The following is a 26,190-nucleotide window of genomic DNA, read 5'->3' as shown; positions in this document are numbered from 1 at the left end:
ACGGCCTCTTGAGTGATGGACGCCGGGCCTCAGGACGCCGCCCTGTCAAGCGGCCTGGAGGAGCTTCTCTCTGTGCTGATGGAGTCCACTGCTGCACATAAGCTGCCTGTCGTATGACAGCAGCTGTCTGCCTCTCCGGCCTGACAGAGGAAGAGCCCCTCACCCCGAGAGGGAGAGGAAACCGCCCAATGAGATAAAATACTGATAGACAGAAATGCAGCCAGGAGGAAGAGGAACAAAAGAGGCGGGAAAAGGTCCGTCGACTAAAAGAAAAAGAAAATATGAGAGAAAAGAGAGCTGGAAGAGGAGGGTTAATAAATGAGACGGAGGGAGGAGGTGTTCATCACTCAGAGGCAATGACTGCCTGGTATCTGCATCTCCCTGTCATCTGCACCGGCTTCTGCAGGCTGGAGGAAGAGGAGGAGGAGGAGGAGGAAGAGGAGGTGTAAGAGACGAGAAGAGGAGAGGGAAAACCTCTATCCTCGCTATCTCTGAGCCTCATCTCAGGCAGTTCGGGAGCCTGCTTTCCAAGAGTGCCTCATTTTCAAATCTCTTATCTCGGCCCCCGTTTTAAGTATCGCAGTTTTATATTTTTACATGTCATTTGCATGCAGCTCATCAAACCTGCCTCCCTCGCTTTCTCTTTTTTTTCCTCTCCTCCTTTTTCTGCGCGCCGATATGAGCGAGGGAAAAACTCTGTACTGTACGGAGGATGTTTGTACCTCGTGAGAGGAATGTACAGTGTAAAGAAGCGTCTCACACAGTGTGTGTGTGTGTGTGTGTGTGTGTGTGAGAAAGGCAGGATGAGAGTAGGTTTCTGATTTTAATCTGCCTTCCTTTTCTTCTTTGTATTTTTTGGAGGATTCACACAGTGACCTCTTTGTTCGGGACAGTGAGTACACCCCTCCAACCCGCGGATCGGGGAAGAAACCATTTCCTGTAGCCGAGAGATAGAACGAGAGACGGAGAGAGGGAGAGAAGAGGGAGAGATAGGACGGAGGGAAGGAAGGAGGGGCCGGCAGACAGACAGAAGGAATGAGAGTTTAGAAAAGGAAGGAGGCGGTGAAAGAGGAGAAGGGAGGAAGAGGCTGAATTGGATGAATGGGTGATTTTGAGAGAGGAGCGAGTGAATGAACGGTGGTTGAAAAGGTCAAGAGAGGAGCAGGGGGCTTATTCAGTTCCTAGCTAGAGCAGCATACACGTTTTGAAACGTTTCACAAAGGGCATGAAGTGTGATGTTAGCTTGTAGTTGTCACTCTGAATATTACCACGTGTGTGTTTATGAAGACGCCGCGGTTCTATGACTGACAGCTGTAGTGATGGGAAAGGGCTTTTCTGTCATTGATTCATCTTAGTATCCTAGCATGTTTTGGATTTGGTTTTATTTGTTATTAATGGAGTCATTGTTCATGCTACTTAATGAATTGATGATGTTATGCGTATTATTTCTGATAATGAAGTGTGTTGCCAAGGTGCTTCATGTTGACATTATTCCGTCAACAGCAGTTCTCACATTGTCTGAAATGGACGAATAAACTAATAAACATCTAATAAATCAAAATAGATATATATATATATATATATATATATATATATATATATATATATATATATATATATATAAATCCTTTCCGGCTGAACAAGCGGTCGATAATATCGGCCGCTTGTTCAAAGCTCTTTTAAACTTTCCTTTGTGTTCTACCTTTAGGTCAGACTCTGCTCACAGAGCAGCACTGAACACTCTCTAGTGTAGCGCTACACTCCCTGTTAGCTAGGAGCTAACAGGGAGTGTATCGCTACCCTTCCTGTTAGCTAGGAGCCAGCAGAAGTGTAGCGCTACACTCCCTGTTAGCCAGGAGCTAACAGAAGTGTAGCGCTACACTTCTGTTAGCTAGGAGCTAACATGGAGTGTATCGCTACACTTCTGTTAGCTAGGAGCTAACAGGGAGTGTATCGCTACACTCCTGTTAGCCAGGAGCTAACGAGAAGCAGCAGTTGTGTGTTTGGAGCGGTTTAGAAAAGGAACTAGCTTGTTAACCAGGAGGAAAAGACCCACTCAGTATTTGACTTTGAATGTTAGAGATGTCTTTTACTTGAAAATATTAATATCGATCAATAATCAGTGTCAGTGGAGCGGACTATAGTCGACTAATAAGGCTGAGCATGTTTCTCACTATTGAAAACTATCAAGTACTGAAAGTTGGCATTAAATGTCCGGTCTGGTTTGTGATCGTATTCTTTGATCAGATAGGAATTTAAGTCCATCTGAGACTGTATTTATTTTTAGACAAAGTCCTTGTATGGTAAGACAACATGTACTATTTGAGAAATGTCTTGTTTCTCAGGGTTTATGGAGCCAAACTCAGACAAGAAACATAGTTTATTTCTTCCAGTAAGATTTGGAGCAAAGTATACTGAGCTGTGTCAATAATGTAGCAGTAAAATTAAAAGACTGAATATTATAATGACACTGTATGTATTGCACACTGGTCATGTCCAGCACATAGCCAGTCCCAGAACAAGACAAACATACAATATAGAATGTATATTCCTTTTTTATTTTGTTATTTCAGACTCATGGGTAAGAAACACAAATCCAACAAAATATACAATACAATACAATAAGGACACAGGTATAATCACTGCAGTTAAAAAGTCACCCGTGGTTAAAAACATACAGACACTTGTTCCAATGCTTCCAGAAGCAAGAAGACGACCTCGTATCACTCTGTTGACTCAGTTAAGACTTTTATCATTTTATATTTCATTTAATCGACATTTAAATTAGTCTATAAAACTCCTGGAATAGAAGATCCTGGTCAAATGTTTTATGAGCCTGAGACAGAGACGTCAGTGTCACGGACCTGTAGCAGTGCTGTGGAGGCGTGTGTGTGTGTGTGTGTGTGTGTGTGTGTGAGAGAAGGTGATGTATAAACCAGGCTTAATCTCCTCAGGCCGGCCGTCAGAAGCCGGCTCCAACACTGTTGACTCTGCGTTTAATGAGCGTGAGCCGGTGGCGGAGAGAGAACCAAGCTGGGAACCATTGAGACAAAGATGTGCTCATGCACCAGTTATGATTTGCATATACAAACACACTTATTCCCCAGTGGTAGCAGTAAAACGGTGGCCGTTGACAGCTGTGCAGAGAAGTCTTAATCTGCTGATCTGCAGGGCGGTGTGGGGGCGGGGAGCTGAGCGCTGGATTCATATTCTATATTTCCTGCTTTTTAATTGAAGTCTGCATATAGCGCGAGGCGATGGGAGGCGGGGTTACACGTTGGGGTTAGTTCAAGGAAAGTTCCCGTCCCCATCATCATCATCATCATCATCATCATCATCATCATCCGGAGAGAGAGAGAGAGAGAGAGAGAACGGAGGAAGAAAATGAAGAAACGGAATCAGCCCGGCATCATTTGCATTCAAGTTTTATCGGTGTTGAGGAGGGCGTTTTTGGGCCTGATAAGGAGAGGGCGTCGCAGGCTGCGCTGGAGGTGGAGGGGTGTGTGTGTGTGTGTGTGTGTGTGTGTGTGTGTGTGTGTGTGTGTGTGTGTGTGTGTGTGTGTGTGTGTGTGTGTGTGTGTGTGTGTGTGTGTGGATGAATGGTGTGTGAATGTTTTTTTTTTTTTAAATGTATGACTTTAGCAAAAGAAGGCAGCTCTGGAGTTCAGTCTGTGTGCACGACCGCACACATCCGTGAATATTACAGCATGTATGGGGAGGACAGGGCAGTGTGTGTGTGTGTGTGTGTGGGGGGGGGGGGGGGTTAATATCAGACCAAATAATTAGATTCGCTATCGTCTCGGCGGCAGCAGTGCGGGGATCAGGCAGATTAAAGCCGGGCTCGGGGCTGGTTAATATTCATGAGGGACCGGGGTCTTAGACTGCGGCTCAAAGACTCTCCTCCGGCTGATGGGGCTTAAGGCGGCACTCTCGACGAGATGGAGCTCTGCCGGGGAGGCCTGACAGCCCGCTGATAGATGGAGGGCTGGGTGGATAGTTAGGGTGAGACAAGAGCAGATCTTTAAGTGATCACGGTGTGTTTATGAAAGACCAGGAGTCTGACAGCTCTGGTCAATCCCTCTGGTCCTCCATCTTTCTTTGCCGCCGCTCAGTCACACAGGCCTGACGCCTCCAGTGCCGTCTCCAAGCAAGGCACGTGTATGTGGAGAGCACATTTCAACAACAGGGCGATTCAAAGTGCTTCACATGAAACCAGTAAAAGGAACTAGAGTCTCCAGAGGCATCACCGTGCCTACGGGTTTCTACTGGATCTCTACCGACTACGAGTCGACCTCCGGTAGCTCCCAGCAGCCCCTTTGTCCTGTTTAAACTCTTTATGCTTTCACCAGTGGACACTTATTCTCTTTCCCTTTTACAACCCAGTGGAAATATGTGCTTTTACTTTAGAAAGCAGGATTTAAAAACAGTGAAGAAAACATTAAAACAGTCGAAATGCAAAATAAAAAGTTGCAGCAGCTCCTCTTCACTTAAAGAGGAAACACACATGAATCCTCTCCAGGACTGGGAAGTCTGCAGTTTACATTCTGCTTCAATACTTGACTTTTCACACCCAAACCTTTCTGACCCCTTCATTTGTGTGACATAAGAATGAGGCTGTGTCTCCGGAGGCAGAGCGGCCCTGACATGGAGCACACCAGCGTAAAGACTGAGCGGCCGAAGGACTGGAAGTTATACACGTACACGTCCATTCACCAGACTGCTCACTCCAGAGCCTCAGGGTTCAATACCCGACCTCGGCTAGAGGCGCGCGCGCGCGTGTGTGTGTGTGTGTGTGTGTGTGTGTGTGTGTGTGTGTGTGTGTGTGTGTGTGTGTGTGTGTGTGTTCCTGCTGAGCTGCCTTTGATAGCGACCCTGCTGGCTCTCTCGGCCCAGCTTGACTCTTTGTGGGTCCAGACACGTCCAGTCAATGAGATGGGCGTCAGACCAAGAGAAGTGAAAAGGGTTCTGATACCATCCGGGACACACTCACACACTCACTGCCCTGGCCCTGTGCCTCATTATCTCATGCTAGCGGTGTAGTGAGGACTCTGGGTGTAAAGCTGCTCTCTCTCCTTGTTGCAGGTTGACGTTGAAGATAATCTCATATTTAATCGGTGGTTGTGTTTCCATTTAGTTCCGTTTGTTTAACCCTTGGTGTCTGCTCTCTCAGAGCTAAGCCTCTGACTGACAGCTGACCCGCCTCCTGGAAGTCCTGCAGCGTCGGTCCTCTGGAGCGCACGCTGTCCAACGGACCAGCGATCAGCCTTTATGAGCACACCTTCTACAAGTAAACACCTACAACCAAAGAAGACACACAATGTCACATTGTAGCATATTACAGCATATATGGTCATTATTATTATTAATGTCACATTGTAGCATAATACAGCATATATGGTCATTATTATTATTAATGTCACATTGTAGCATAATACAGCATATATGGTCATTATTAGTAATGTCACATTGTAGCATAATACAGCATATATGGTCATTATTATTAATAATGACACATTGTAGCATAATACAGCATATATGGTCATTATTATTATTAATGTCACATTGTAGCATAATACAGCATATATGGTCATTATTATTAATGTCACATTGTAGCATAATACAGCATATATGGTCATTATTATTAATAATGTCACATTGTAGCATAATACAGCATATATGGTCATTATTGCGCTCCCTACTGGCATGGAAGAGTATTTCATTACTAGACCAGCTCAGACGCTCAACAATGGAACATTATTATTTGCGGCAACTAAATCATATTTTTTGGTACCGATTAAGAGAAATTGGACATTTCCCCACGACACACTGATGATGTCTCACGGCTCACTGGTTGAACTCCAGACCTGCAGGTGCTTCTCTCCATGCGGAGGTCACTGTCTGCTGAACCCGGTGAGCAGGGGCCGGCTCTCACCATGTTGTCAAAGAAAAGAACTTTTATGAAGGAGCAGACTGTAACTATAGATCAATAACTTCCCCAAAGATACCGCGGATTATGTTTCCTTTGTCCTAGAGGACAGTACACATCTCAGTCTACAGTAACACGAAAGCAGCTGTGGTCAGAAGGGAGGGGACAACATTGACTTTTAATGGAAGTCTTATTAATTGTCAATAAAAATAATATGGATCACACTCACAGTGAGTAGTTACTTCATATGTTTTAAAGAACAAGGCTGTGGGTGAGTGCCTCTCATTCCTCTTTGTGTGTGTGTGTGTGTGTGTGTGTGTGTGTGTGTGTGTGTGTGTGTGTGTGTGTGTGTGTGTGTGTGTGTGTGTGTGTGTGTGTGTGTGTGTATCATGGTGAATTCCAAAGCCGTGGCCGTGATGAATTAGTCTGAAACAAATTAGCGGTACTTACAGCTCAGACGGCTCCAGCATTGGGTTACAAATTAAAACAAAAGAAGCCGTATCTGCTCATCAGCGATGCTTCCCCGTGAAAGCAATCCGCTCTGCTGCGTCCAGGCGGAGACGCTCCTCGCTGCTCTGCTGCTGCTTCCCACAGGCCTGCAGCAGGTATTATAAGACTTCGCTGTGGTGGAGGTCTGACCGCTCCAGCAGTAGAGGTGCAGCTACAGAGAGAGCGGCCGCTTGGGAACGCTCATCCCCAGTCATGGAACACCTGGAGGAGGCATGGAGTTTATAAACCGTTATGTCCAGGCCTGGAAAAGTCCTTGAAAAAAATACAATCCCCAAAGTTTAGTAAAAGTCATGTAAATGTGTTATATTCATGTGTTCATGACGTTCATTTACTGAATTTGAAATAATGAATATGCTTTTAAAAGAAAGACTATAGAATATAGAAAGACTATAAGAGAATATAAGCAGGCATACATACAGGCATCTATATACATGTTTATTCTTTTCATCAAACTATTGTCTCATTCATTTGAGTCATTTAAGACGCACCTCTGTTGGCTCCCTGAGGCTTTGGAAAAAAAAAAACTTTATTTATTTATTTTTTTTGCCAAGTGGAAAATCAAAGGGAACTCCTCTTATCTTGGAGTTTGAGGTGATATTGGTCACTGAAAATAAAAAATAAAATGTGCGTCACATCCTGTCACGTCGCCGTCCAGCAGCTTCCTGCAGGTGACGACTCGTGATTCTGTTATTAATATATATATTTAGATTCGCAGTCGAACCACATCAGGACTCAAGGTCTGCAGAGGTGTCATCTTAATGGACCTCAATGAAGCCGACTTCATAAGAGTTTGATAGTTATAAACAGGTAAGATAGCAATACAATTTCAAAAATTGTCTTTATTCTTGTTCTATAATTTTATAAATACAACAAACTATAGTTTTTGTATTTATAATAATCAATAATCACTGTTGCTGCTACACAATAATACACAATAATAATAATAATCACTGTTGCTGCTACACAATAATAATATCAATAATCACTGTTGCTGCTGCACAATAATACACAATAATAATAATATCAATAATCACTGTTGCTGCTACACAATAATAATAATAATCACTGTTGCTGCTACACAATAATACACAATAATAATAATAATAATAACAATAATCACTGTTGCTGCTACACAATAATACACAATAATAACAATAATCACTGTTGCTGCTGCACAATAATACACAATAATAATAATAATAATAATAATAATAATAACAATAATCACTGTTGCTGCTACACAATAATACACAATAATAATAATAATCACTGTTGCTGCTACACAATAATACACAATAATAATAATAACAATAATCACTGTTGCTGCTACACAATAATACACAATAATAATAATAATAATAACAATAATCACTGTTGCTGCTACACAATAATACACAATAATAATAATAACAATAATCACTGTTGCTGCTGCACAATAATACACAATAATAATAATAACAATAATCACTGTTGCTGCTACACAATAATATACAATAATAATAATAATAATAATCACTGTTGCTGCTACACAATAATACACAATAATAATAATAACAATAATCACTGTTGCTGCTACACAATAATACACAATAATAATAATAATAATAACAATAATCACTGTTGCTGCTGCACAATAATACACAATAATAATAATATCAATAATCACTGTTGCTGCTACACAAAGCGATGCCGGTTATTATTTATGACAAAGAGCTGATTGACTTTGGCCATGAATGAGTGAACTGATTGACGCCACATTACACTGAGACAATTCTGTTTAGCAAGTCTACGTTGAATTTAATTTCATAAAAAAAGAACCTTGTTTCATGACGTTGATAAATCAGAGTCACAGTTTCCAGAGAGATGTGAATATCTCTTAGTTTCATTCCATAAATCACAAACAGCTTTAAAGATGTTTTATTAAACTACATTATGTTGAGACTCTACAGGTGAACACATAAACAAGATATCACCACTTCATATTCACTAGTTCATCACTTATATTGAGACTTTTGTTTTGTATTTCAAGTGTTCTGAAATGTTATGTTTAAATATGCAAATGAGGCATTATGTAGCGGTAAGGTTAGGATGAATCTGCAGACAGCAGCAGAAAGTAGTGGAGTAACCACCTGGTTCCTCCACCGGTCTGCTCGTGTTCTAGAAGAGAGCAACGAGCTCATTGAACACTCCGTAGGGGGGGAATGCTGCATTTGTCACAGCGGTGCTAGAATATTTCATCCGTCTGTGCAGATGTCTGTCAGCTGAAGTGTAGAACAGTATAATGTGTTATAAGTGAGGGGATGCCTCCCCCTGGTGGAGACGGGCGGTCCTGCACACAGACCCATGAGAGACCTGCTGTGATCACAGAGGGACTCAGTCATCACAGCACATTGTATATTCTCTTATTGCTTTTACATTGTTGACCCATTGTGTTCATGTCAGATAAGCGAGGTCACAGGCAGGAACACGGAGGGAGGAAGGAGCTTCCATCTTGTCTGTTGGAAGTTAGAACAACAGACTCACACACACACTGTACAGAACATACAGGGCAGACAGGACAGTCGTTCAACACTGTTCAGCTCAACAACAACAGTAACATAGATGAACCCACTGTACGGGGATCAGACGTGCAGCCATGAGCTCGTGCTGCAGTGTTTAGTGAGGCGTCCTCAGCTGAGGAGGAGCTGCTCATGAAGGGGCTGAAGGTCAGACTGTGATGAAGCCCGACACCTCTCCCCCTGTTTGAGTCGTCGTAGGATCCCCACAGTCATTCCAATGCTTGTGTTTGTTGTATGTATTTGTTTAGCAAAGTCTTGGGGAAAAAAGACATTTTGATCATAACTATAAACATCCAGCATGATATGAGCAAAGTGGATCAAAAAGGATCCTCCAGAGCTCCAGAGCAGATACAACGTATTGTCCAGTGCCGTAAGGACAACCCACAGACTGATAGAACCTTTTTAGAAAGATTAAGACCTAAAGCATCTCACGAGAGTTACGGTATTTTAGCAATTGAAATGAATTGAATCGACGTTATGGTTGTAGAGATATGCAAGGTGCTGTAAAAGAAAGAAGCAATTTCCAGTAAAAAGCGTTGGAGCTTCTGGGCGTGTGAGTTTCATGGAGACGTGATCACCTGAGAGGCTCACGGGACAAAGAGCAGACTGTACTCAGGTGTGTGTGTGTGTGTGTGTGTGTGTGTGTGTGTGTGTGTGTGTGTGTGTGTGTCATACCTCCACAGACACTAGATGTTGACTCTTTGTCCCGTGTATTCTCCGTGGATCTAATTATGGCCGCCGTCTGAATAGACATCATCAGATCTCCTTTCTCTTCCTTTTCTTCTCCCCCTCTCTCCCGGGGTCTCTCTTCCTCTTTTATTCCTTTCTTCTCTCCTCCTTTATTTCCCATGTGGCTTTGTTCAGCCCGTGCTCCCCTCATTTCCTCATTTCCTTCTCTGGCCGTGATCGTCCTCCGCTCGCTGGCGTTCTTCTTCATACGTGTGTTTACTGCACACAGCTCTGATGACCTCACGGTCTTCATACGTGTGTTTACTGCACACAGCTCTCATGACCTCACGGTCTTCATACGTGTGTTTACTGCACACAGCTCTCATGACCTCACGGTCTTCATACGTGTGTTTACTGCACACAGCTCTCATGACCTCACGGTCTTCATACGTGTGTTTACTGAACACAGCTCTCATGACCTCACGGTCTTCATACGTGTGTTTACTGCACACAGCTCTCATGACCTCACGGTCTGTGTACCTGCAGTTAAAGTAGAGAACGCATACTTTAAAGTGACTATGGCTTTTATTTGAACAGGAGCTCTCTCTTCTTTTGGTTTCTTTTGGTTAAATGTAGGTCTGGTTGTAAATCTATTTAAGATCAAGAAATAGTAAATCGTCCCATCAGTGTTCCAGGTGGCAGCAGGACGGACCAGAAACACAGCGACTGTTTTCAATGATAGAAAAGGGAAGCTGGGACAAACACGTTTGCTTTTAAAAATGACTACATTGTATTTTAATTGACGGATTAATTCCTCAACTAGTTGTTTCAGCTGATGGTCACAAACAACATCTACTGCTGACTGTGATGTCATGAGCAGTGAAAGTAAAGGTTTGTTCTCTACTGTGTAGCTCATCCTCATCTCCTGTGTGTGTGTGTGTGTGTGTGTGTGTGTGTGTGTGTGTGTGTGTGTGTGTGTGTGTGTGTGTGTGTGTGTGTGTGTGTGTGCGTGTGCAGAGCTCCAGCTGGACTCTGGTGTGTGAAGACCCAGACTGCTGGATCAGTCAGCTCCCTCTGACCTCCGACGTCTCCGCTGCCAACTGCAGCATCTACAGCCGAGGTGAGCGCCCACCCCGTGTCTCATGAGGGTCCTCCGCCCCCTCCCACCCAGCAGGGTGCCATGTCTCCCCGTGTCTCCGCCCCCTCCCACCCAGCAGGGTGCCATGTCTCCCCGTGTCTCCGCCCCCTCCCACCCAGCAGGGTGCCATGTCCCCCCGTGTCTCCGCCCCCTCCCACCCAGCAGGGTGCCATGTCCCCCCGTGTCTCCGCCCCCTCCCTCCCAGCAGGGTGCCATGTCCCCCCGTGTCTCCGCCCCCTCCCTCCCAGCAGGGTGCCATGTCTCCCCGTGTCTCCGCCCCCTCCCACCCAGCAGGGTGCCATGTCTCCCCGTGTCTCCGCCCCCTCCCACCCAGCAGGGTGCCATGTCCCCCCGTGTCTCCCTGTGTCTCCGCCCCCTCCCACCCAGCAGGGTGCCATGTCCCCCCGTGTCTCCGCCCCCTCCCACCCAGCAGGGTGCCATGTCCCCCCGTGTCTCCGCCCCCTCCCTCCCAGCAGGGTGCCATGTCTCCCCGTGTCTCCGCCCCCTCCCACCCAGCAGGGTGCCATGTCTCCCCGTGTCTCCGCCCCCTCCCACCCAGCAGGGTGCCATGTCCCCCCGTGTCTCCCTGTGTCTCCGCCCCCTCCCACCCAGCAGGGTGCCATGTCCCCCTGTGTCTCCGCCCCCTCCCACCCAGCAGGGTGCCATGTCCCCCCGTGTCTCCGCCCCCTCCCACCCAGCAGGGTGCCATGTCCCCCCGTGTCTCCGCCCCCTCCCTCCCAGCAGGGTGCCATGTCTCCCCGTGTCTCCGCCCCCTCCCACCCAGCAGGGTGCCATGTCCCCCTTGTGACCTGAGCTGTGTTTCAGGTGAGGACGTGTTCTGTAAGCTGACCAGAGCGCTGGCGGCGGGGGATGGGCTGCTGGCCGCCCTGTCGCCTCCCCCCTCCTCCCCCTCCACCTCCCCGCTGACCCGGCGCTCCCCGCCGCTCGGCCCCGTCGCCCAGAAGCCCCCCGCGGTGAAGGAGGAGTCGCTGTACTCGCCCGCGCTGCGCTCAGAGATCCAGCTCCTCCCACAGCAAGCTGGCATGGCCGCCATCTTGGCTACCGCTATTGTCAACAGTGAGTGTTGTTTTTAAAGTATCGCTGCTTTTTTATTTATACAATAGAGTATATAATAACAATAATAATATATGTAATTTGTATGACTTAGTTGGAGTTTTAATCTGCACGGTACAAAGTGGTATTAAAGATACGAGAAACACAAGTAATGTAGTAGAAATATTAAAACAATAGTTTTTTTAAATGTACAAGAAGCATGAGATATATAACAGTTTCCCCTTCTAATCGTTTATGCATTACATGTTTGGTCCTATTATCCAGTCATTGTTATTCTGATCACTGCAATAATAAACCGGTGCTCGCCGTTATTTAGCAGAGGACCTTAAAGTTGCAATGATTTATTCAGCCACAAGATGGCGCTGCAGCTCTTTAACTCTCCTGCCAGGGCGGCTTAATACAGTTTACCATTGGCACACACACGCTCACACACACACACACACACACACACACACACACACACACACACACACACACATACACACACACATACACACACACACACACACACACACTGCTGTCACTGTTGGTAATCATCCTAGAAGAAAACACGTTCCTAGATCTGGTAACGCTCCAACACCTCGGATACTTATAGCAATGGAATGAGTGTGTGTGTGTGTGTGTGTGTGTGTGTGTGTGTGTGTGTGTGTGTGTGTATGAGTCAATAATCTATTCGAGCTGTGATAAATGTTTCCTCTGATATATGCACATACTTCAGTGACATTAGGCTACAGGTGAAGACTAGTGATTACAGTTCGACCACATTTACTTGAGGTGCTGAAAGTGAAACCTTGTCAAACAGGTCTGATCCCTTGTGTTTCACCCGGTCCACTAACTGACTGTCTGTTCTGCCGTCTGCCAGAGGACATCTTCCCATGCAAGGACTGTGGGATCTGGTACCGCAGCGAGAGGAACCTGCAGGCCCACCTCATGTACTACTGCGCCAGCCGGCAGAAGCAGCCGGCCGCCGCCTCGTCCCCGCCTCAAGACAAACCCAAGGAGTCCTACCCCAACGAACGCATCTGCCCCTTCCCACAATGCAACAAGAGCTGCCCCAGCGCCAGCTCCCTGGAGATCCACATGCGCACACACAGTGGTGAGAGCCAGACTGACCGCGCACCGGCATCCCGGGTCAGACCGCCGAAGCCTAACCAGCGTGCATTCATCAACCAGTTCACCAGGTGCTCTGGCAGGTGGAGCTCACTGTGTGCCCCTCTCTGTCCTCCCACAGGTGAACGTCCATTTGTCTGTCTCATCTGTCTGTCAGCCTTCACCACGAAAGCGAACTGTGAGCGCCACCTCAAAGTGCACACGGACACGCTGAACGGAGTGTGTCACGGCTGCGGCTTTGTGTCCACCACCAGAGACATCCTGTACAGCCACCTGGTCACCAGCCACATGGTGTGCCAGCCGGGGTCCCGCAGCGAGGTCTACTCCCCGGGGCCGGGCCTGCCGAAGCTGCCGCTGTCCACCGGTGAGTCACCCCGTCATGTCAATGCTGCGTTCACACCGAACGCGTTGCCAATTTGACACGCGAGTAGATTGCATGCAAAGTCACTGCACAGACGCGGTAGGATGCGGAAAAGCGAATTCGCACAAGTTGAAATTCATCACCGCCGTCCTGCCGTTGCTGAATCTAACTGCTGCTGGTCCTGAAGTAGCGCTGCTCGCGGCTTCATTCAGACGCTGTGGTGGGACTACGGATAATGTTATGAACCCAGACACCATGGAGTTTGATGTTCCCGTATGTGGAGTTTACACAACAAGTATAAAACAGAACTAGTGATTATTCCCATGGTGGATGGAGGAAACGGTAACTGTTTTTACGGAGATAAGCCAGGTGTGAGTAACATTCGCGACGCGTTTGGTGTGAACGCAGCGTCAGACTGGACAGTCTTGCCGTTTTAAACCATTCCATTGTAAGCTGCCGGCATTGTTCACTAATGTAATCTCTCTTCTGCAGGTCTCAGTCCAGGAGACTCTGGTGTGGTGTTGAAGTGTCAGGTGTGTGGATACAACTCTGACTCCCCTGCCCAGCTTCAGCAGCATGTGCGGACCCACCTGGAGGTTCGGGTCCCAGCCGAAAGGAGCCCCGCTCCCCGCCAAAGCACCCCGTCGTCAGTTGACCAGCCCCCGCTGTCCCCCCAGGAGAGGGAGCCCCTGGCCTGTGTCCCGACTCCAGACTCTAGCCCTGGGGCAAACGGCGGCTCAGCCACGCCGCGAGACCACAGTCCTCAGGACGCCCCGACCGCCGACCTAAAGATCAAAGAGGAGCCGCGTTCGGACTCCGAGACCGACGAGCAGCAGATGGAGATCACGGAGGACGGAGAGAAGGAGGAACTCGGTGGAGAGGAGGGACATCCAGAAGGAAGAGTCGAGACAAAGGAGAAGCAAATCACCACGTCCTCCCGCCCGACATCGACGTCTCCGAAGAGTCCAGCCACCGCCACCGTGAAGGCAGAACCCACTAGTCCCACCCCCGGTTCTAGCCCTGCGCACGTGGGAGGCGCTGGGTCGGTCCTTCCTGGAGGAGCAATGTTCTTGCCTCAGTACATGTTTAATCCCGAGGCCGCCATTTTGCCTCAGGCCTCAGAAATACTGGCTAAGATGTCAGAGATGGTCCACAGCCGACTGAAACAGGGCCAGACGGTTCCCCAGAGCAACCCGGCGGCCTTCTTCCCCTCCGGACCCGCGGCGCCTCCCGCTGGAGCCCCTCCCCCTCACAAAGGAGCCACCTGCTTCCAGTGCGACATCACGTTCAACAACATCAACAACTTTTACGCACACAAGAGGCTGTACTGCTCCAGTCGGCACCACGGGGAAGGAGCCACTTCGGCTTCGGGCCCTGGATCCACGCGGGACGCCGCCCCGGACGCGGCGCCGTCCAGCGGGGCGCACGGCTCGTCTGCGTCTCCTCAGGGCGGAGCGGCGAGCAGAGCGGCGTCTGCTTCTCCCGCTGACTCCGACCCTCCTGCAGGGAGCGGAGCAGCTGAGCCCAAGAGGGTGGTGGAGATCAAGACAGAACCCGCGAGAGAGGGGATCTCCTCCTCTTCTGAAGGGGAAGGGGGAGGTGGTAGTGTGGGAGGAGGAGGAGGAGGAGGAGCTGGTGGAGGAGGAAGAGCAAGTGAAGGCAGCCAGAGTCCTGCCAGTGGTTCTGCGGAGGACCAAGAAGACGACCCCAACAGAACCTTCTGCCAGGCCTGCAACATCCGCTTTAGTCGTCATGAAAACTACACCGTACACAAGCGCTTCTACTGCGCTTCACGCCACGACCCGTCCAACCACCGCTCCTCCGCCCACATGGCCAAGGCCTCCACCGCCGCCTTCCTGCCGCAGCCCATCCGCAAGCGCAAGAGGAAGAAGATGTACGAGATTCACATGGCCAGGACCGAAGCCTTGGCCAACGCGGCCGCCGCCGCCACTGCGTCCGCCGCCTCGGCGCCTTCTCCCTCGGTTCTGGGCTTGGCCGTGAAGCGAGAGGGTTCTCCCGGCTCCGGCGCCGAAGGAGACGGCCCGATGGACCTCAGCAAGCGGCCCCGTCTGAGGGAGGGTCCCCGGCACGGCGGCGGCGGCGGCGGCGGCGGCGTTCTCCCTGCCCTGCCTCTGACGGACTACCACAAGTGCACCGCCTGCAGTATCAGCTTCAACAGCATTGAGAACTACCTGGCTCACAAAACCTACTACTGCCCCGCCACCACCCTGCAGCCGCACACCTTGGAGCAGCTTCACCGGCTCAAGAGCTCGGCCTCCACCTCTCCCAAGAGCAGGCCTCAGCAGGAGCACCCTGTGGAGGCTAAAGCGCTGCCTGCTGAGTGGGTCGCCCCGGCTCAAGGCCCGTCCTCCAGTCCTCACCCGTCTGCCTTACCGGCCTGCGACGCCACGTCTCCTCCCCACGCAGCCACTCTTGCAGCCACCCCGGGGGCTGGAGCCAAAGGCTCCTCTCAGGCGGTGTGCCCGTACTGCCCCAACCGGCTCATCACCTGTGACCTGATGGAACACTTCAAGACCACCCACGGGCTGGTCGTGACCATCCAGCCGCCGCAGCCAGGCGGCGCCGTCAGCCCCAGCCTTAGTCCCAGGGACGGACCGGCCGCGGCCGCCTCCACCACCCCGACCGGCCAACCCAGACTGGTGGCTCGGGTCCACAGAGACAGCGTCAACGGGCAGGCGAGGAGCGGCACCACTTCCCCCGTCTCCCCGCGGGTGAACGGCAGCCCTGCAGCCGGGGCGGGGTCACCCTTGGCGGTCTCTCCTCTGCCCGTGTCGCCCCCGAGGGCTCCTTCTCTGACTTTGTCGCCCGTGCCTGAGGCCCCGAGGGAGCCGGTGGGCTCCTCCCACCTCCCGGACAAGGCGTTCCCCGCCGCGGCCTCCCACCCCGTGCCCACGGCTCAGCCCGCCCCCAAACCCACCGCCATCTCCCCCGTCATGAACGGTAACTCCCGCTTCTGCCGGCTCTGCAACATCAAGTTCAGCAGCCTCTCCACATTCATAGCTCACAAGAAATACTACTGCTCTTCCCACAGTGCCGAACATGTCAAGTGAACTCTTCCTTTGTCTTTGTGGGTGGAGGTTCCCCTTCACTCCCCCCTCCTCCTCTGCCGGACCCCCCACACGGGGGCCACAATGGCCATGAATGACGATAAATGACTGTTACTCACCTGCAGGGCCTGATGGCCGCCTGCTGCAGAGCAGGTTTCGCAGGTGGTGTTACTTGCGTACGTTCACTGATATTCTCGTGCGATGGGTCAAAGTTTGTAGCGCACTAAGAGCAGAGACAGACGCTACCTGCACACCGGCGGGCCCTGGGCCCCGAGATCCCTCTGTCTCCAACTCAACATCTCCCACTCCCAGGCCTCACCTTACGTTGTATTACGGGACGGGGAAACATTTGAGTCAGCAGCCCGTCTCCCGTCTCTCTGTTGAACCGTGTCAGTAATTAGATTCTGACGGATGGAGGCATTTCTGATGATGATGATGATGATGATGATGACTCTCCAGTCTTTTCCTGAGCTCTTAATGTCCCAGACTTAAACAGAGGAATCGTTCCTCCTGTGTGGAAGAGACTTGATCATTGTTAATGTTTTTAATATCTGTGCATAGTGTATGATGTCTGAAAAAAAGAATTCTATAATGCTTTTGGTTTCAACACTGGCTCTTTTTTGCTTACTAGAGAAGCTAAAGTAATTTAGCTGAAAAACAAATATGTGGTTTCACGATGTTACTAATTACTGAAGGATAATATTTCAAAATGGACAATTTTGTTCTGTTCTTTTCTTTCATACACACAAATTTTTATTTTCTCTTTTAAAATGCAAGGGAGAAAAAAATGTGAAATATTTATCTTTTAGTCCTCACTGATTTCATGTCGACAGAAAACTACCTAGTGTCTGAGAGTACTTGTATTTTTTATTTGTATATTTTTCATACTGTTGGAAGGAACTGTTTGGATCTGGGTGTGTTGAAGTGTATTTTTTAAGTGTAGATATGTAATATCTTCTCACAGTAATCACTGGGATCACTCTGAACATGGTTATCACGTTAGCGGTGTTCTGGTTGTCATCTTTAATTGATGTGAGGTTATCTCTAGCCCTCTTGATGAGATCACCACATGAACAGAGCGCTTCTCATACTGTTGTGTTCATACTTTGGTGATAATGATTCACAGATTTTAAGGTATACAAAATCCAAATTTTGAATAAAAATGTTTCCTTTAGTGACCGGCCATGCAAAGTATGACCATGACGGACACACAGCTTTTGTTGGACTGCCATTTCATACACATATACTAAGGGATGCACAAAGCGTAAGAACATGCTGTGTTGTCTAATACGCATCTTAAAAGATGTCTCTTTTAAATGATTGTGTTTCTGTCCGGGAATGAAGGCGTAGCAGGGAATAGTCGCCCCTCATTACAGCACATATCTACTCGCTGTGTGAGGAGCGACTGTCCTGTTCCTCTCTCTTTATCTCTCTCTCTGCACACACACCGCCATGTCCACGCTGCTGCAGCAGCTGCAATACAGTGTTAGTTCGGACTGTGAAGGCTTTAATTTTACAAATATGGATGCAAAGGTCTAAGAGTCATCTTAGGGGTTTTTTGAGGGCCAGACTTCATTTTTAATTGGAAGTGCCAATAACCAACATCGCATCCAGGTGCTGAGGTTGTTACACGACTTTTATTTCTTCACCCGCAATTTTGAAAGAATAAACATTCTTAGCATTGTCCTTGTCTGCAGTGGAGCACATGAACCGAAATATTTCGATAAAATACTAACGTCAGTCAAACTGTAACCCTAAGCACAGACCAGTAGTAAACACCCAGCTGTTAGATCACCCTGAGGAAGCACAGCGCTGACATCCCAGCAGAGCGTTGCTATGGCGAACGTGAGCTCGGCAGTAGTTCATTGACGATCGCCCCATCGGTCCGTTCCCAAAGGTGGAAAAGCAGATGTCAAAGTGTAGGCTTCATTTGAACATAATTCACAGCTCCTGGCTGGTTCCCGCTCCGGTGGTTGAAGCGCCGCGTACCAGACTGCGTTCACAGTGTGCTGGGCCAACTCTCAGTCCAAATTGAAAGAGAGAAAGCAGAAGAAAGTCACAGATTCAGGTCAACTTGTCACAACTTGAGTGCTGGAAAATCATCTTTAGAACGTAACCCCTTTTAATTGCACTGTGTTGTATAAAGATGTGCTGAATGTTTTAGTTTTAGGGACTTTTTTGTATTGTATTTATGTTATTCAGAACTTTTCCCCGTCCAAAGTGGTCACCTGAAGGACTTTCTGAAAGAGTTTAACCTTCGCTAAAAACCTTTTTTTCCTAGTTGTAAACATGTTTTTTTTTAATGATTCCTCTGATGTCCATAATGGAGAAAATCACAATGAATGTCGAAACTTTTATTTCCATATTTTCATTTCAGTACCATTACATTCTTGTCCAAACTATGCATGGGAATTAAAAAAAGTTCTGAGAGACAGTGATGCAGAATGCGTGCTTCTTTCTCGGGCTTCGGTCTCTTTGGCGTGACGCACAGCGCTCGCCGTGACCCGAGTGGCGCTGCGTTCACCGGCGTGTAGTCATCACGAATCACTTCCTTTCAGAAAAAGGTTCCCAGTGAATACAGGCAGTGAATCACCAGCTTTCCTTTTCAAAATGATGTGTGCCCAATCACAGCTCAAGGCTGCTCCAATCAATGGCAAAGTGCACTTATAAAAACACTGGTACCTTCAGAGAGACGGATGGAGTTGACTTCCTCACCCTGTGTATCCTTCAATTATGGGATCTGATTCAACACATCCTGGTATTCAGTTCCTGTTTACTCCCTTGTGATCCGGCGAAGTTTGGGCTCACATTCCACACGTTACAAGTCTCGTGTTCGCTTCAAGGAAGCACTCGACATGAGAGGCCAACATCACCAGAGTGTGGACAGTGCCTCGTTCCATTTGACCCAACGGATCATCACCTGGACGCTTTACAGCACACCTGTGTAAACACGTCTGCACGTTTCACGTATGAAGAGTAAGCTGCTCTCAAAGCGACTGGACGTCAGATAACGACGTATGACGTAAATATCAGACGGACAACAATTTAATATTTAGAAATATTCAAATATGTATTGGCGTGAGTAGTATATTGAACAGGTCCACCACGAGAGACTGGAAACTGGGAAGCAGAACTGCTGGACGTTAACCTTCAAGTTTACTAACATCTTTTACCCTTGGGGTCAATTTGACCCCAGCAATTTAAACCTCCAGAAAATTATTAGAATGAATATTATTTCCCAAGCTTAAGCGTCAGGTAGACCCAAACAGCCTGTGTGTAACATACATGTGTAGAGGGGTGGGCAGTGTGTGGTCATATCAAATATCTTCTGATTCATGTTCTTCACAGAAAATGAGTTAAGGCTAATGAGTCTGAGTTTAAAAAAATTATGAATCGTACCATTTTTTCTACACAGTGAAAAACAGCCTGAGGTCAAATTGACCCCAAAGAACACCGATGCGTACAAGATGTGTACATATGAAAACATATCATGTTCATTTTATGTTCACCCAGTTGTCCCCATTCAATGAGGAAAAGTCATGAAAAATGCAAAAACTATTATGTCAATCATCTATTTAGAGACGTTAAACATTGAATGGGGTCAAATTGCCCCCGATGGTAACAGGATTAACCACGAGTCAAGAGAGCTGTCCCAGACGAGAGGACCGGCTGAAGGAAGGCAGATCACAGGAAGCAGGAAGTGAAGACCCTGGAACGAGAGAGTGCCAAAATAAAACAGGAAATTATTGCTTACAGCTGCATTGCTATTTGTATTGCCAATACCATCACTGCTTTTATTATCATTATTATTCTACTACATCCACTGTTGCTGCTATTTTTGGTAGTTTTAACTTTTTCCTCATGGTATTACTCTGAATCATTTCTGTCATTTTCCTTGATGTGTAACTCTGTTGTTCATTCTGGTCTCATGACATCTATTCTTCTATCCATCCTGAAAGAGCATCCTCCTCTGTTGCTCTCCTGAAGGCTTCTCCTCTTTTTCTCCCCGTTAAAAGTCTTTTTGGGGAGTTCTTCCTGATCCGATGTGAGTGTCAAAAGGTCAGAGGATGTCTTATGTGTACAGATTGTAAAGCCCTCTGAGGATAATTAGTCATTTGTGATTTTGGGCAATACAAAATGAACTCAATTGAAATGAAATGAGACAAATACTGTAAATATAAGAAAACATAACTTCTACAGGGGATTGGGAGATGACAGCTCCATCAGCAGGAAGAGGTTGCTCAGATTGCTCTCACGTCAATACGTGACCTAAGTACAGGTGTTCCTACATGGAAGAGATGTTACCCACATCTCATGGCGCGTACAGCATCATGTACGGTATGTCTGTCTGTTGAGTCAGTTATGAAATAAAAGACCAAGTATCCAAGTATATAAGTATAGAAATAAATAAGGCCCATCTCTCTTATTAACCTTAACTCTTTTTAATAGAATTGGATTTTAAAGAGAACCTTTTGAACAACCTTGTAACATCAAATTTAAATTCAAATCAATTTCCCACCGATGCGAGGTGTCACAGAGAGAGTACTTATCCTTGTCTGGATAATTGCTTTGCATATTGCTGAGTGATTGATTCAACGCTGAGCTGAGTAGTGAGCGCTGCCTCCAGAGAGGTGAACGCTGCGAGATTAAACACCGTCTCTTGAGTGGAGCGTCTGCTGTTCGCCCTGTGCTGGGCCACAGCAATAACTGGAGTATTCCCCCAACTGGACAAAGTTAGATATTTATTTTCCAACACTGGCTTAACCCTCTGGGGGCGGGGCCCGCGTCGACGCGGCCGGGCAGGTGTTTAAGTTTTTAATAAAATTCTATCATCACAATAATACGTCACAGAGATATGGTTTCAAATCTGGCGGATCTGGTTTCCACTTCCGCGTCTGAGCATCTAAACATGGACGTGTCTTATGATGTGTGCAAAGCTTCAGTGTGAGTCAGAAGATGCCAAGCAAAGAGTCCTGAGCAAATATATTGGAGGGGACAGACGGCGCAGCTCCAGTGCCTGAAGGATTCGCTAACAAGGAGCTAGCTGGAGCTAACGGGCCAGATAGCTGGCTACAGCGTTTCTGTGAGACTGAACGGTGAGTAATCAATTGTTGTCCCTGTCACCGTTAACTTTCTTACAGAGAATTTAGTACGACCAGTAGTGTTTGACCTCCATTATGTGTTTGTAAGACCGTAACTAACGCGTGTTTGTTGACGATAGCTTGGCGTTAGCGCGTCACTAGATAGCCCCGTTTTGGATGTCTCTTCCGTGTCTACGACTGAACGGTGCATACTCAACTGTTGTCTCGATCACCGTTAACTTTCTTACAGTGAACTTAGTAAGCCTAGTAGCGTTGGATCTCCGTTAATCGTTACTACAGTAGTGTTTATGTCACGTTAGGTGCTGCTAACACAGCGCGAGCTAACGAGAGCTAACGGAGATAGCTGACTACAGTTATGAACGGTGGGTAATCAACTGTTGTCTCTACCACCGTTAACTTTCTTTCAGTGAACTCATACTGACTTGTATTAATGTATTTTACAGAGTGGATTCAGAGCTGTGAGGGTCCAGAGGACAACATGCAGCTGCAGCAGCCTCCAGTCCGTCTGCCTGCCAACACATCACCATAGCAGGCCTCAAAGCCAGCCACAGCTCATCCCCCCCACCATATAATAATACATTTGGTTTTTGACATTTATCTACATGTGTCTACCATTTTATTCATATATTCCACTGCTTTTGTGAACCCAAGACCTTTGGTAAACCAATTTCCATCACCAAAACCGATATACCACATGAGTAAAGTTGAGTAAAAAAAACATTTCCAAAATCAAGATTACATTTTTCAGCTTTAGTCATATTTTCTCTTTACACTTGTGCCTTGGGACAATGGTGCCTCATTATATAGATAGCTGAGATTCTTCTGTAATTTTTGTATGCATGTATCATATGCAAGTGACTTTAAAAAGAGACATTTAAAAATGATGTAAAATCAAGAAAATGAACCCAGACCCCAGAGTGTTAAAGGATTTAGGGAAGATAATATTGCACAATTGTTTGGTTCTTTGTTCCATTTGTCCAATTGTCCAAGAGGGGAAATCATAACAACTGTTTAAATTGCAATTCAAAAGTAATTTGACACAGCCATGGTCCCAGAAGATTATTCCTGAACATTGGTTGTCCCCAGTGCAGTCACGTCATTCCCTTTGCTCAAGTTGATCTTTGTCAGCCTCTCAATAGCTTCTGGAGTGAGCAGCAGATAGACCGATCGTGATGGACTTCTAAAAGACAGCTCTCGACCAGGAGGGCTGCAGCTCTTACGCTAGATAGTTTACTAGTGGGGTGTGCTTCCTTATATACTGTGGGGACGCTATGCTGATGCACACTTTCAGTGGATGAATGCATGCCTCTGATTGGAAGAGAATATTACCCATAAGAGGGCACCATCTTCGCTTAAAGAACTAGGGTTACAATATTGTAACTTTTGTTTTATTGTGGTCCACCCAATAAGATGTCTAGATGGCCGGGTTGTGGATCTGGCTGGGCTCTCTGTACTGTTTCAATAAGTATTGGCTCCATTGGTAGAATTGCCTCTTTATAGTAGGCCACGACTTGTTTTGTTTCCAGTCAACATGAACACACAAGCATGTGCTGCTGCTGTGTGTTACCTGGTAACACACTGGGTTTGATTGACATTTCATCCAAGGTCAACACACACTCCCTTTCAAGCTCTGTCAATCCATCCGCCTTCAGTTTTAGGAAACAGAAAACCTCTGTCAACACGTTTAACACACTTCATCCGTCTTTGCAGGATTCTCATTTCTGGAAGGGTGATCTGCAATTCATGGAGGGTCGTGTAACTTGTTTTATCTTCCTTCTTTTTCTTAGTGCCACATTACATGTTTTGGCCATTTTTCTTCTCTCTTAAATTTTTCCAATGGAGTCGGTTCCCTGGCTGCTGGCTCGCTAGAATGCTAACTGGATGCTAACTGACTGGGTGGTTTCACTTCACTGCCAGTTTCCCTTCTTCACTCTTTTTCCCTTTCTTCCCAGTTTGCAAAAGAAGACCGAAAGATGAGCACCAAACTGACTGACCTGGTTGGTAGTTGGTGGATGAGGAAGGTGACTGTGAGCAAAACGGTGGCAACGGTCAACCGAGTGCAGCGGGGCCGCACAGGCATTCCTTCAAACCTGACAGCAGGTGGGCTATAGTAATCAAATTGTGAAATACCTGTGGCAGGGCTTGATGGGCAGTTGTGTGTGTACTGGGTCCAACAGAGGTGAGAGCTCCAGGAAGAGGGAACCTCAAAGGCTATACAATAAAGAGCCTCCAGGTCCTGGTCCTGCTTGGACCCCTCTGTCTGACTATTCGTTTGTGAGTGATAACCAGAAGAACTTGGAACGTGAACAGGGGGCCACTGTCGGACCTCATGTCTGAGGGGGTCTCATGTAATTGGCAAACATGGTAGACAACCAGATCAGCAGTTTCAGAAGCTATGGGGAGTTTTAGGAGGATACAAAAATGCACTGCTTTGAAATGTCTGTCTACGACGGTAAGAAGGCATTGCTAGCTTGTGACAGAGGCAACCCGGTAACAGAGTCCAGTGCAATGTGTGACCAGGGACATCCAGGGACCAACATTGGGCAGAGCAAGCTGGCAGGAGGTTGGTAAGAGGTTTGGCAGGCTTACTGAGCAGGCGGTGACAAAGGCCCGGGCGTCGGCAGCCATGGAAGGCCACCAGAAAAGTTGCTTCAAGAGGGAAACCATGCCAGTGGCCCCTGCAGTACCCAGGAAAGCACATTTCCAGGCACTAAGAGACAATTAGTAGGGCCGTTACCTGGACCAGGCTGATCTAGTCTTCAACCAATCAGATCTCCGAGGCAAATTTTAATTTGTGATGTTGGGCTATACAGAATAAACTGAATTGAATCTTTAGTTTGACGTACGTCAGCCTTAACATGCGCTGTGATTGGTCAGTGGGCCAGCGTGACTTCTGTCAACAGAAAGCTAGCTAGCTGCTAGCAGAACTCAGTAGTAGTCAGAAGACTTCAGGCTGAAACATAAGAGAAGTTATGACATTTTTTTGTATTTTGCTTGGTGTCGTTTTTTTAACACGGCTGAAGGAGGAGAAACGGACTTGGTGGTGGATTTACTGACATTGCCTTTCTCACGGAGGGTTATGGGCATGTTTGGCGGTGACGATCCCAATATCGACTGCCGCTGTTGACCGGACATTTTCAGCCCTTAAACGAATGGAGACTTATTCCAGAAACGCAACTGGGAGGCTCGGCTGTCCTCACTGGTCCATGGCCATCGAGAAGCAGCTGTTACTGGAACTGAAGCGCACAGATAAACTTCACAACCTCGTTTGTTAACAAAGAGAGGAGGATGGACTTGGTCTTTAAGTGAACAGCATCTAGTGAGTGAACTGTTTTTGTGTTTTTACATCTGCAGTAGCGTTGTGTTAATGTGTATATGCTGTTTTTATTTTATAATTAATATGGTTCCTTCTGATTGTGGCCCGTGCTCTTGAGTGTGCAGCGTTTTAGTGCCGCAGTTTTGTTGGATTGCTTTGTCATGTTTAGTTATAACTAAATGTGACTGGTTCTTGTTGACTACATGCATTGTCTGTTAACGACGCAGCATCCCGTCATACGCGTATTTATGTATACGATATCAGACGGCACAGAAGGCCCAGGTAGAAAATGCACGGACCGCCACTGCCAGGGAGATACACAAATATTCCGCTTCACTCTGCCTTTTAGGTAAATTTGGGAGTAAATGGTAATTAATGAATTAATGGCATTCATTTTACACCTTTCTTTCTTCCAACCACTCAAAGTGTTTTACACTACATGTCCACATTCACCCACATATCCAAATGCATACACTGATGGTAGAAACTGATACCGGCACATCAGCATCTAGAATAACCACAACAGGCGTAAAACCTATGCCAAATCAAATATGTGGTTGTGTGTGTGTGTGCGTTTGTGTGTGTTTTTGTGTGTGTGTGTGTGGGGGAATTTGTCCGCCTCCATCTGCTGCCTGAATTCCCCATCCCATTAGAGTTTTGACGTCAAACACATTTGGCATTCACACAATAATCAATTCCCCACGAGTTGTCTGAATGAACTGAACAGTTTTTTGTGTATAACATTGAAAAGAAAAGGTCATGTAGCATCATTCACCTCCAGTCATTTCACGTGGCTGTCGTCACAGGGATCCTTCTTCAGAAAAGTGTGCGATATCAGTTAAATACCAATCCAACATTATCGCGAGGCGAGAACGGGGGGTGTGTGTGTGTGTGTGTGTGTCTGTACTCCGCCAACCTGCTGAGGCCTGTATTCATCTCTCAGAGGTCCCTTGCTTTAATGGTGCTGTTAGCAGCATGGGAACCTGCTTGCTTGTGTCCGTGTGCCTGTGCTTCATAGATTACTTGGTAACATGTGTTTCCATCTACCTGCTGCCAGCTGGAGGCCTGTAACCGCTCACAGGGACGGTGAACGCTCCAGCCAGAAATTCATTTGTTGGACCCACACCAAGTGGTCCCATCAGGCTATGGTCCCATTGGGTTGTCCAGCTCATAAGTCCATTCATACTGCAGCCATCTATTTGCAAAGAAATGTTCAGGCGGAAATAACAACCGTATACTTTAGTGTGTTCAAACTTATATAACTCGTTGTCAGCAGCACTTAAAGTGATTCTGACTATTAAGGGGGAAAATCGTCAGAGTGTTGACTTTCTAAGACCATGCATTTACTCCACATGGTT

At 47.2% G+C, this 26,190-nt stretch overlaps 1 protein-coding gene across 1 annotated transcript; it reads left to right on the top strand.

Annotated features, from left to right (window-relative positions):
- Nucleotides 1–356: 356 nt before the first annotated feature.
- zfpm1 (zinc finger protein, FOG family member 1) lies at nt 357–16,417 on the top strand (the record flags this gene model as incomplete). The annotated part of the gene is made up of 8 exons (XM_079224040.1): nt 357–445; nt 10,881–10,967; nt 11,053–11,235; nt 11,321–11,503; nt 11,589–11,878; nt 12,738–12,971; nt 13,107–13,349; nt 13,839–16,417. 8 exons carry the CDS (start codon nt 357–359, stop codon nt 16,415–16,417), a joined length of 3,888 nt encoding a protein of 1,295 aa, XP_079080166.1.
- Nucleotides 16,418–26,190: the final 9,773 nt, after the last annotated feature.

Source organism: Taurulus bubalis (genome assembly GCF_910589615.1).
Source record: "Taurulus bubalis genome assembly, chromosome: 9".
Taxonomy (NCBI): Eukaryota; Metazoa; Chordata; class Actinopteri; order Perciformes; family Cottidae; genus Taurulus; species Taurulus bubalis.
Note: the sequence above shows the minus strand (reverse complement) of the source record. Positions and strands in the feature narration are given on the sequence as shown.